At 48.6% G+C, this 12,777-nt stretch overlaps 1 protein-coding gene across 8 annotated transcripts in view; it reads left to right on the top strand.

The window, feature by feature from the left end:
• The window catches only part of VWA2 (von Willebrand factor A domain containing 2), a 53,584-nt gene that overhangs the window by 6,506 nt on the left and 34,301 nt on the right, over window positions 1-12,777 (top strand). For all 8 annotated transcript variants that reach the window (XR_012381652.1, XM_073904168.1, XM_073904169.1 and 5 more), the window contains 3 exons: window positions 688-749; window positions 4,953-5,027; window positions 6,584-6,717. Coding sequence is in view for 7 of the 8 variants with exons in the window: in XM_073904168.1 (XP_073760269.1) it covers window positions 698-749; window positions 4,953-5,027; window positions 6,584-6,717 (261 nt within the window). In the remaining variant the exon portion in view is untranslated. The remainder of the gene's footprint in view (window positions 1-687; window positions 750-4,952; window positions 5,028-6,583; window positions 6,718-12,777) is intronic.

Below are 12,777 nucleotides of genomic sequence, written 5' to 3'. Positions count from 1 at the left end.
AAATTAGAAGTATATCTCATGTATGTGCTCTTATAGAATCAAATTACAGTCTATCGTTCTTATTAAAAGCTCTTACTTTCCACCCTTATCTCCCTCAAAAATTGTTTTCAGGCCCCATGGAACTGAATATTACCTATACTATAAACATGATTAGGCAATAATAATTTAAAAAAAAACCCTTTTGTTGCACATTACTTTTTATAAATAATTTGGAAAGTGTAGGCTTCCAGACCTTGCTAGAAGGTTTCAGAAAATGAGGATATTAGAAATCAAATCTTCAGTCTCTCTGACTCTAACTCCTCATAAGAAATGGAGGTACTGAGAAGGAGGGACTTTACTCAAGGTCATACGGCTGGTCAGGGCCTAGCCAAACTAGGACCCAGGACTCTTAACCTAGGGCAGAGCATACCTTCCTGGAGTCTGTGAAGGAGCTGCAGGGGTGGGGGAATGAGTGTCTGGGAAAGATGTTACACCGTCCTTTGAAACAAAGTCATTGGAGCAAAGTCTCCCATGACTTTTAGGGAGTTTGGGTGTTTTTCTGGCTAATATACTTATTATGGCAAGGAGGAGCCTCTAGGGTCATCTTTGTGCCCTCAAAAAGGCTAAGTAGTTTTCTTCTCATTTGGGGGTGACTTGGGGGTACACAGAGTTAATTGCTGATGCTTTTTTTCCTGTCCTGCCCTATAGTTATATCAACATGCCCTCTTTCCTGTTGCTGGAAGTCCTCTTCATTTTCCTGTTTTCTGGAGGTAAGCTTTTTTGGTTAGGGGTAAGGTGTTGAAGGGTTTGGTTTGCTTCACATCATGTCAATTTTAACTTCTAAACGTCTCTCAAATACATCTGCAACTCTCTACTCCATGGCCACCTGCCTAGTGTGAGCCCTATCATCTCATGCTTGGACCACTGCAGTAGTCTCCCGATTGGCCTCCTGGGTCCACCTGGTTCTGCTCTAGCCCATTGTGCACAGAACAGTCATTTCAAAATGCAAATCTGGGGAGCTGGGCGGCTCAGTTGGCTAGGTGTCTGAGTCTTGATTTTGGCTCAGGTCATTTCACGGTCGTGAGATCGAGTCCCACGTTGGGCTCCGCACTCAGTGGGAAGTCTGCTGGAGATTCTCTCTCTCCCTCTCCCTCTGCCCACCCCCAAGCTCTCTCTAAAATAAAAAAAATAAATCTTAAAAAATAATGCAAATCTGATCATGCCTGGACCCCTCTCCACCCCTACCCCCTGCCTAGATTTTTTTTAAATTTACTTGAGAGAGAGAGAGCGTGTGAGAGCGAGCAGCAGGGAGGCTCAGAGGGAGAGGGAGAAGCAGGCTCCCTGCTGAGCAGGGAGCCCAATGTGGGGTTCGATCTCAGGACCTGAGATCATGACCTGAGCAGAAGGCAGCTGCTTAACTGCCTGAGCCACCCAGGCTCCCCTTGCCTAAAATTTTTAAATGATACCTCATTGCTCTTAAGAGACCTTGCTTGATCTGACCTCAGGCCTCCTCTGGTACTCTCTCCCTCTGCGCCAAAGCCCACATTCCTCCAAATCCCGCCCAGCCCCCTTGCTCCCTCCCTGCCTACGGGTTCTCATAGGTGACCCCTCTGCCTAGATCACCCCCTCACACAACACTGCCACCCCGGCAAACTCCTACTCATCCGTCAGCACCCAGCACAGTTCCTCCAGGTCCCCCAAGTGAGGTCAGTTCCCTTAATACCTGTAGCCCCGGGCACCTCTGCTATGTAGTACTTCTGTGTGAATTTTTAAAAACTTAGCGTCCATCTTCTGTACCAGATAGAAGCTCCACAAGAAAGAGATCCTACATATTGTGTATCCACTACTGTATAATCTCGGCGCCCAGCACCGGGCCTGGCACACAGGAGTGTTCCAGAAGTGCATAGATGAATGAATAATGGAGTAAATCAACTCTGTTTTTACTCCTCTCCCAAATTCTAGCCTTGTTAAAATGAGGTGGTAGAAAGGAAACAGTGTCTTACAGGTTGCTGTCCTATAAGTAAGAACAAGTAGACAGGGTGTCCCGTCGCCCAAGTCTAGCTCAGGATCCTCTTGTGGTCTGTGAGCCTCTGCTGTGTTGAATCCTGCTGTCACCTGCCTGTTCTGGGGAGATAAGAGAGGCTGGAAGAAGGTGGGTGGTAGCTCAGCACCCCTAGCCCCCCTCTCTAAGCCACGTGGGTAGATGGTGTAACATAGGAGCTTTGTGGTCAGGGTACTGGGGAGCAATGAGGTATGTTTGGGGACAGGGCCTGAAGGAGGTCCCCGGAGGCTCAGGCACAGCCCAGGTTCTGCTCTAGCTCATTGCAGAACTTTGCCTTCAGTAGCCCTGTCCAGTTTGCAGAGCACTTGACCTGACCGTTCCTGGGTTGGACAGATGAGGCAGGGGAGGCCCGGTGAGGCTTGTGACTTGCCCAGGGTCGTACAGCTGTTGGTAGCAGAGCCGGGACAAACGTCTTCTGACTTCTGGGCTGGCCTCACCACTGGGGGCTCCTCTGAGGGAGGAGAAGGTACAGGAATCATCTGACTAGGCCTCTGCTCTCTTACCTAAAGTGAAAGGGTTTGACTAGATTAGTGATTCTTGCTCCTGCCCACTCCTCAGCCCCACCCATCCCTGCAGGAGATTAAAGTTCTGGAGCCCAGGTAGGTGGCCTCCAGAGGCTGGGCTGCTTTGGTTAGAAGAGGAACCAACAGTCACACAATCATCAGCTCCCTGTTCTGTGGGGGAAGCTCTGCAGAGTCCTGAGGTGACCTCGTAGGGGAGCAGAGGGGACGTCACCCAAGGTACAAGGAGAGCTCATCTGAAGCCTGGCACCTGCCATAACAGCTGAGCACACGCTATAGAAAGACACATTCGCCGAGTGACACCTTTAGTGAGTGGTGTCTGGTCCCATCCTTCCCCTCAGGGGGAGGCTGCTAGCCTGTCTCCAGCTGGGGCATTTGCTGGTAAGACTTGTAAAAAGGACCAGTGTTTTTCTGGGTTTTTTTGTAAGGTCTTGGAGATTCCTCGGCTCCTGGGCCCTTTGCAATCATTCATGGGCTTACTCAGGAAACCTTAGTGCATACGTGCGGTGCACGTAGGCTTTGAGAGTCTGGCTGGAAATGTTCCTGCCCTCGGGAGCTTCTAGAGCAGCTGGGCCAATGGGAGCAGCTCAGCATGATGGGAGGAGGCACGGGTCGGTAAGACCTTGCTCTCGGAACGCAGTGAAGCAGAGAGCCTCCGTGTTCTGGAAGACCAGTTTGCTGAATTAGTGAATTTTCAGGTTTTGAAGCATTGCCCAGCCTCTGTCCCAACATGTGCCATTTTTTATGCGAGTGGAAGGGTTTTTTTCTCCCTGAAAACCTAGTCTACGGTCTTTATTTGTAGTTTGTCTTGTTTCTGCCTCTGGTGGCAAAACCGCAGTGGCAGACTGTCAGATTTTTGTCCAATACTCTTGTCTGCGGGGCTAATGGCTGGTTCCGTATTTTGGCCAAGAACCATCCTCTGTGAGTCGAGATTGAGGGAAGGGCCTATCAGGTGAGCAGAAACCGTCCACTGGAAGGTTAGGTGGGGAGAACTGGGAGATACGTTAGTTTGCACTGGTGAGTAGTGAGTGGAGAGGAGCCAGAGAAGATGGGGCTGGGGCGAGCCCAGGGGGTGGCTGACTAAGGGGGTGTGTGTCACAAGCAAGAGGCATCCCCACCCCAGACCCTGACTTTTTCTTTTGTTTTTTTTCCCTCCTAATGACTTTCTTGGCAGTCACAGATCCCCTTGGGCCCAATGTACCTGCCTGGCGTGATTCCCCGCCCCCATTCCCTGTTACCCCCTTTCCCAACAGCCCCCCCACATTTCTTCATCTGCCCCCTGCCTGGCCTGCTCCCCTGCTCTGCCCACCTCACTGTATTTCCTCCTTGCTTACCCACCACACGTGGATATTTATAAAGCTTCTGCGTGTGGACTCCTGCTGGTAGCCATCAATCGAGTGCACTTGGCTTTTCAGAATAGCCCTCCAGGTGGCACCCTCATGGCCTTTAGGACTTCCATCACGATTGGCTCGTGTTCAGCAGTCTGGGGCTTCCTTAGCATGTTACCCCTGCTCTCAAGAGTTTATTTTTTAAACGTACCATCATTACCATTTTACTGGACATCATATAAGAGAACGAAAGATATACCAGGAACTTCCTATCCCAAAACTTCTTAGCCCTTGTTCATATTAATTGCACTGAACACATTTATCAGCGTTTACTCATAGCCCTGTCTTTCTGGATATTTGTTATCTCCACCATTCCTCCATCACAAGTAACCCTGAAAGGAGAATCCTGATGTACCTTTTCCCTTCTCTAAAATTGTTCTTCCTTCGAATCCCTTCCCAGGTGCCATACTACAGGGGCAAAGGCTGTAGGCTGCTTTATGACTCTTCATTCATTTGGCCAAATTGTTTTCTAAAAGGGTTCTACCAGTTTTCAGGGCCACCACTGGGAAGGTTTCTCCTGATTTGATCTTTCCCCATTTACATTTAAATGTAGAAGCTGGTCATTTAATTTTGTAGTTAAAAGGGTATCTTATTGTTTGGGTTAAAAACATTTTGTCACCTGTTCAAACAGTTTCCCTTGTGCTTGTCTCTGAATTGTATGTTTATATCCAAGGTTAATTTTTATGGTAAGGTGCTGCACCCTGGAGGGGCACCCAGTTTTTATGCCTAACCAGGGGCAAAACTCATCAGAATCACAAGCTCTCTGAATCCCCTTCTATGTATATTTTTAATTTTTTGCTTCAAAATGCCCAAATTTAAATACAGAGATACCTGATGAAGCAATTGGAGGGGTTTCTGGTGATTTTTGAGATGCAACGTCCTTAAATTCCTCCACATTCCAGTTTTCCCTTTCACTGCCTGTTGGTTCTGGTCACATAATGTGGACAAAGACTCCTCCCCTCTCTGCTTTGTGATGACTGCTTCTGGTGTCTTCTCTCCTAGTACGCCAGTCTCATCCTCTTCAGGAAGTCCACGTAAGCAGGGAGACCACTGGGAAGATTTCAGCGGCCAACAAAAGTAAGCCTACGTGTTAGTCAACCTTCTAGACCCCCATGTTGGCCTCTGCCTGACTCCAGAATGTTCCTGCCCCACTCCCATCTTCCTTTCACACTGTGGCCAGAGTCATTTTCCCCCCAACAGGCTTGACCTAGGTCCCCATCCTGGGTGAAAACCTTGGGTAAATCCTTGTTGCTGAATTTCTTGGTCTTGCTCGGGAGTCCTCTGCTATGTGACCACCGTCTCCCCAGCCAGCTTCATCTCCCTCCGTGTTCCTTCGTCTTCCACCCTTTTCAGCATCCACTCCACCGCTCAAGCCACACCAGCCTGTTCCCAGAGACCCTGCATGTCCCTCCCTTCCTCTCCCGTGAAATCCCCCTCAGTCACTGCGTTCTGGTGCTTCTGGTGAGCACCACCTCTGGGTGGTGCCTTCTCGCTGGTGCTTCTCTGACTTCCACTCTCCTACATCCTGACGTTGAGGTGGTGGGGTGTGGATTCTGTAGCTAGACAGCCTGAGTTTGCTTCCCAGCTCCACCGCTTACTGGTACTTTGGCCTTAGGGAGGTTACTGAATTGTCCTGTGTCCTTCCTCATCTCTCCACTGAGAGTAAAAACCATACATCTATTTAGGGGTGGGGTGGGGAGGTAGGGAGCTGATCGCTAAAGGGTCTAGAGTTTCTTTTTGAGGTGATGGAAAAATGTCCTGATATGACTGTGGCAAGGATGGAATGTATCTGTGAATATACTAAAAGCCACTGAATTATATATTTTACTCTATTTTTTTAATTAAAAAAAATTTTTTTTGAGAGAGAGAGAGAATGCGTGCATGAGTTGGGGAGGGGCAGAGGGAGAGGAAGAGAGAGCATCCCAAGCAGGTTCCACACTCAGGGCAGAGCCCAGTACGGGACCCAGTCTCAACAACGCTGAGATCATGATTGGAGCTGAAATCAAGATGTTTAACCGAGCCACCCAGGTGCCCCCAGAATTGTATACTTTACATGGATGAATTCTTTGGTATGTGAATTGTATCTCAATAAACCTGTTAAAAAAATTAAAAAATAGCAATCTATCTTAGGGTGGTTATAAGAATTAAATTAGCACATATAAAGTGTCAGAGGCAGTGCATGGCATATAGGGAAGACACAGTCAGTGCTGTCCTCGCTTGAACTCTGGGGTAATGCAGCCTCATGCACGAGGGTATCTGGCTGGCTCCTGGACTAGATCGTGGCCCCCAAGGGCTGGGACCAAGGCTCTTCGGTATCCCTCACTGGTCCAGTAGCCTGTCCTCTTAGGGCTCCATTCGCATTGTTGAGTTAGACTCCTCCAGTATTGCAGAGACTTCCACGCAAGGGCCTGTTGGTGAGCTTTGTGCCCACTGTGGGGGGCGGGGCAGGGGAGCGTACTTCCTGCTGCAGAGGAGAGCCGCCTCTGGCCGGGACCTTCTCCTGTGGTGTTTTCACCCCAACCCGATCCACCCCAGAGTTGTTTCTGCCTCCACCCTGCTTCGGGCGGGAGACCCTCTGGGAACCAGAGGGCAGGGAAGCCGGCTGTCAACCACTGTGTTCGGCTCTCCCCTAGTGATGCAGTGCTCGGCTGCAGTGGACGTCCTGTTTCTGATAGACGGATCGCACAGTGTCGGGAAGCGGAGCTTTGAAAGGTCTAAGCACTTTGCCATCATGGTCTGTGACGCTCTGGACATCAACCCTGAGAGGGTGAGTGCACGTCTTGTCATCTTTGTATTAGGGCATCTGTGGTCGCAAGTGACAGAAATCCAGTTCTAAGCAGAAGAGGACATTTATGGGGCGCCTGGGTGGCCCAGTGGGTTGGGCATCCGCTTAAGTAGACCGAGGCCGCCTCGGGGGCTGGCGATTCTCCTTCTCCCTCTGCCCCTTCCCCGGCTCGTGAGTGCCCACACTCTTCTCTTTCTGTGTCTCTAAAATAATAAATAAATAACTCTTTAAAAAAAGAAGAAGAGGACATTTACTGGCTCGTGGAACAGGAGACCAAGGGGATGGGTCCTGGTTCTAGGCATGGCAGGATCCAAGGGCTCATTCCGTCAGTTTTGTGTTCCTTGGTTGGCTTCCTTCCCACGCAGGCTTTCCTTACATGGAAGATCTGCCCCGCACTGCCCTTCAACCTAGTGATCCCGGTTAAAAGAAAGTGGGTTTCTCTCCCGGCACACACGGCGGAAGGTCCCGGGGAGGGCTCCCACTGGGCAGGCGTAGGTCACATGACAATCCCTTGACCAATCCCCGGAGTCAGAGGGGTTAGAGGCTCTGGCCACGTGTGAGTCATGGGCTGATCCGCGTTCTCGGTTGCCCACTAGCGAGATGTGTTTATGGAACAGTGGAGAAGGGAAAGCATACGGACAGACAAAAACTCTACCTCGGAAGACCAGAGTCGCAGTATGAAGTGCAGCTCCCACCCCGTAGGTTCACTTGAGAGGAGCTCCTCCTGCCTGAGTGAATCCAGCCAGTTTCTTCATTTCTTGCTCTTCCTGGCTCTGAGAGCCGCTCTTAAATAGCAGCAGATTGTGCTGACTGTGGCTCTCACTGCTAAAAGGGGCATCTTGGGACAACCCAGTAGAAAAATGGGCAACGAATACCGTTCTCAGAAATTGAAACACAAGTGGCCCTTAGACATATGAAGAGATGCCCAGCCTCACCCACTGTAACAAACACAACTCCCACCGAAATACCATTTTCACTTACTGGATAAGCAAAAGTCCAGTTTGGTGACTTGCCCTGGTGGCAGATCTGTAGAAATGGGTTTGCACTGATGGTGGGAGTATAACCTGGTGCAACCTCTAGGAAGGGAATCTGGCAGCGTCTGTCAGAATTACAAAGGCCTGGACCCTGTGACTCAGGAATTCCACCCCAAGGAATTTATTCTGCAGATACTCCCACAGATGCAAAATATCACACAGTTATTCCTTGCAGAGTTGTTTACGATTGTAAAAGATTTCAGGTAATCCACATGCCCATTCACAGGGAACAGGTGATTTCATTAGGGTGCATTCATAAGGGAAACATGGGGCAGCTGTAGAAAGTGAATGGGGAAGCTCTCTTGGATGGAGGGGACTCAACCCAGATGAGAGTGAAAAGTAAGGTGCAAATGGTATATGTAACATGTTACTTTTTATGAAAAAGAAAGGGTGGTAAAAGGTCTATGTTTGTACTTGGAGAGATCTGTAAAGAGGCTAAGAGCAGTGATTTGCTCTCAAGGGGGAGGCCAGGAACTGAGCAGATGGGGTACAAATCCAGGAGGAGACTCATCCGTTTTACTTTTTTTTTTATACTTGATGGATTTTGAACCGTGTGAACCTACTCAAAAATCAAAATTTAAGAAGGGTGTTTTGGTCTGAAAAGCCATACTTAACTTGAATTAGAGACTACTTGCAAACAGGTTGCAGAAGGAAGTGGTTTTCTAAGATGACATTCCTGGGTTAATCCCAGAAAAACCTCTAGGACTGAAGAGCAAAAGTGGCTTTTAATGAAAGCCAGATTTTCTCCAGAATGGCAGGTAATTTGAGGAGAGTGAGCACATCGTCCTGGACCGCAGGCTGTCCGGCACGGCCATCCAAAGACACCGTAGCAGAAACCATTCCATCTGGGCTTGAGCCGCCTGGAAGTTCCATCTGTGAAGCCATTGCAGGTCCTCTGAGGGCCGGGGCCAAGGACTGCTGAGTCCCCACCTTCTTCTGCACAGGGTCCTGCTTTTCAAGGGAGGTGTTTCCCCCATGAAGTTTCATGAGTTATTTGTGGAGAAAGAGCCATAAAGATCAAACATTTGATGTTGGCAGTGAGGTAGTGCGTGTCCTGAAATGGGTGGCCTGGAGGCCCCGGAGGATGGTAGGTTGGGAGAGAAGAGCTGTGTGGATTATTGGTGAGCATTTTACAGATGAAGAAACAGGCTCAGAGAGGCTAAGTAACTGCCTGGGGTCACACAGTAACCGGAGGACACAGCTAAGTGTGGAAGGGCTGGGGCTCTTGACGCTCAGCTCAGGACCTGCTCCATTAGGTCCTTTGTCCCTCCCTGTGGGTGGTTCCTGGGTCAGGATGAGGTGACCCTCAGAAGTCACACCCTATCACATGGCAGATGGATAGCTGGCATGGTGGCACTGTGTGTGTGTGTTTGTATTTGTGTAAGGGGTGGGTGCTGATGGAACTCACAGTCCGCCAAGAGGGTAGGAAAACCACCACAAAAGACTTCATGGCTGGTGTGTGCTGGTGCAGCTGTGTCAACCACAGGTCCCCAGAGTTCAGGGAATTAAAACCCGGTGTTGCAAGACTACATCTAAAATATGGCATTATGTTCCGGAGGCTGATTTTTTAGGTTAGAAATTGGCAAACCAGGCAGTACCCACCCCAAGGAGCCAGAACAGTGAGAGCCCTGGAAACTTCCATAGATGAAGGAAGCTGATTATCACGTTCAGGTGAAAGAGGGTGCAGAGTGGCTCTATTTCATTCAGACAGAATCTGGGCATTCAGAGGGCTCTGTTTGGGCTGGACCTGAGAAAAACTTTCTCGCAGCAAGACTCGTTGAGCAAGGGGGTTGGGAGCGCAGTCTGTTTCAGTGAGTGAGTGAGCATGCGGACCTCAAGCCGCTCAGACTTGCTGGAATGCTAGCAAAGGGTGTTTGCAGGAGAGCCGTTAAAGACGGTTCGATCTGATTTGTGCTTCAGGCTTTCTGCTTTTGCTGCTTCATTTCTCTGACTCCTTATTCCTCCATGTGCAAGGGACCTGCACCTTATTTTACTTTGTAAAACTTTAGCTTTCAAGTCGCTATAAGTTAAGGCTTGTCATGGATGCTCCATTGTGGAGGTCGAAGGAAGGTGTTTGAAGTCTTCCTCCCAGCAATTAAAAGCCGAGAAGTTCACTTCCTGGCTCTAATACAGTGATTGCAGCGGAGAGCAGAGCGATTATAGAGTGGTGAGCAATCTGAGCAGGCTCTCTCCTGAGCATACAGTAAACCGAAGATAAAAGGCAACTGCTTTGCTCCCAAACCACCAATTACATTAAATGCCTTAACCACTGACTCAAGCTATTTCCATCTTGTTTTGTTTTGAAGTTGTAGCCTTCCTGTTTGATTCGAGTAAATACACCCAGCTGCTGCTGGTCTCAAGGGAGTTGTTTTTTTAACCAAGTAATCATTCACATGGTTCAGTTAAAACACATTCAATGCCGAGTATCCCTACTCACATATTTTCCATCCGCCCAGTTTTCCTGCCTGCTTGCTTTTTTAAAAAAGATCTATTATTTATTATTTATTTGCGAGAGGGAGCGTGCACACATGGTAGGGAGGGGCAGAGGGAGAGGGAGAGCGAGTCTCAAGCGGACTCCATGCTGAGCGTGTGGCCCGATGCTGGGCTCAATACCATGACCCTGAGATCACATCCAGAGCTGAAACTCAGGAGTTGGACATGTAACCGACTGCGCCACTCAGGCGCCCCTGTCCCTACCTGCTTCCATGAGCATCCTTCCGGAATCGCTTCATGCGAACAAAGGAATATGAAGTATATCATGCTATATGCACTGTTCCATCCCTCACCTTTTCCTCTTCATGTTATCTTGGAATTCTTTCCATATGTAGGTATATAGGTAACCTGGCCTTAATATAGATCTATATTATTTTTTACAGCTTACGTTCCATCATAAGGATTTCCTGAGGATTAATTAACCAATCCTTTATTGACATTTGATATTACAAATACACTGTGAGCTCGTAAATTCATTATCTCACACATATGGAAGTATATCTGTAGGATAAATTCCCACTAGCCCTATGTAATTGTAACTTTTTATTTAAGATTATTTATTTATTTATTAGAGAGATTGAGAGCACGAGCCAGGGAGTTGAGGGGAGAAGAGGGAGAAGCAGACTCCCCACTTAGCAGGGAACCTGATGCGGGACTCTATCCCAGGACCCCAGGATCATGACCTGAGCTGAAGGCAGATGCTGAGCTACCCAGGTGCCCCTGCAATTGTAACTTTCAATAAATATTGACAAAGTGCTCTGCATGGATGCAGTAACATTTATGTTCTTACCAGAAATGTTTGAGAACTTGCTAGTTTCCCCTGCAAACATTGTATTTAGCTTTTTGCTACATCTCCCTGTGGTACAGTTAAGCATCTTTTCTCATCCTAAAGAGACATTTGTATTTCCTGTGTGATCACTTTGCCCATTTTTCTATTGTGTTGTTGGTCTATTACATGTGAATTCCTAGACACTCTTTACATATTGGGAAAACTAACCCTGTACCTCTGACTTGAGCTGCAAACAACTTTTCTGTTTGTCTTCATTTTTTATTGCATTGTGGCATGTTTTGCCCTGCAGAACTTTTTTTTTTTTTTAAAGATTTTATTTATTTATTTGGGGGAGAGAGAGCACAAGAAGTGGGAGGAGCAGAGGGAGATGGAGAAGCAGCCTCCCCGCTGAGCAAAGAGCCTGACGTGGGGCTCTATCCCAGGCCCCTGGGATCATGACCTGAGCTGAAGGCAGACGCTTAATGACTGAGCCACCCAAGTGTCCCAGAACTTTTCTTTATGTAGTCAGATTTATCAACTTTTTCCTTTATGGCTTCTGGATTTCAAGGCACAGGTCTTTTTCCACTTTGAAGTTATGAAGACATTCAAGTTTTCTTCTGAACTTTCATGGTTACATTCTTACATGTGCAAATCTTGAATCCATTTGTGATTGATCCTCTATTTTGTAGGTGGCTGTTCAGTTGTCCCAGTATCACTTACTGACTGGACTATCTTTCCCCCACTAGTTGGAGATGCCACCTTGATCACAAGCTGACTTCAAGGGAGATTTCCAAAGGGTTGTTCCTCAGAATCTCCTGAGCTTCCCTACTGCTGTTTTCCAGTGTCCATCACACACACACACACACACACACACACACACCCCACACACACCCCCCCCCAAGACTTAAATTTCTTCCTACTGAAGACTCTCACCAGCTCCTCCTTAGAACTTCTTGTTAAAGCAAGATCTGCTGGGCTATGCTCATTGGGAGCAGACACAGCTGGCCCGGTGGGGCTGAGTGCTTTGACGGTCTCCAAAGCACCAAGTCTGTTCAGGGATCAGCAGTGAAGGAGTTCAAGTAGTAGGTAAAAGGCAGCCTTATTACTGAAATATGAATCACTTGGCCTGTTTGCAATCTTGGCCAGAATTGGGGTTGGTTAAGAGCATAGTAGTGAGAATGCAGTTTCTCCAGGGGTTTTGGAGAGCCAATGATTGGGTACAGGGCGTGGGCCCTCGAGAGGAGGCCTAAATGTGTATAGCCTTTTCTGCTCGAGACAGGCTAGTGTCCTAAGGGCCCAGAAAGTGACTTTATTCAGTTTCCCTTCTCTGGTTTTGGAAGGCATTGGAGTTTCTCAAAAGGCCTCCTGAATGAGGAGGCCAAGTCTGGAATCACCCATGGCTCTGACTCCTTCCCCTGCGCAGGCCCTTCAGCTCCAGTGTTGCATGTCCTCCAGTGTGACTCCGGTCAGGAGAGCTGGCTTTTCCCCAGCATGGCAGGAGCAGGCCTGGGAGGACCGCCCCGCGCCCACCCGTTCACTTCTGCAGCATGCTGCTGCAGGCCCGCGCTGGCTAAGGAGGCAAGCGGTGTAACTGAGGCTTAGTGAGCACCGGAGGCACAAAGTCCAACGGCCTGGTTCCCCTTCTCACTAGCCCTGGGCCAGATCCCTGTCCTCTCTGCATTTTAGTTTCTCCAGCAGCTACGTGAGTACTGATGGCGCCTCTGTGGGTTAAATGAAATAATGTGT

This window comes from Callorhinus ursinus, unplaced genomic scaffold (genome assembly GCF_003265705.2).
Source record: "Callorhinus ursinus isolate GAN/ISIS: 27379988/994484 unplaced genomic scaffold, GSC_fseal_2.0 scaffold20, whole genome shotgun sequence".
NCBI lineage: Eukaryota > Metazoa > Chordata > Mammalia > Carnivora > Otariidae > Callorhinus > Callorhinus ursinus.
Note: the sequence above shows the minus strand (reverse complement) of the source record. Positions and strands in the feature narration are given on the sequence as shown.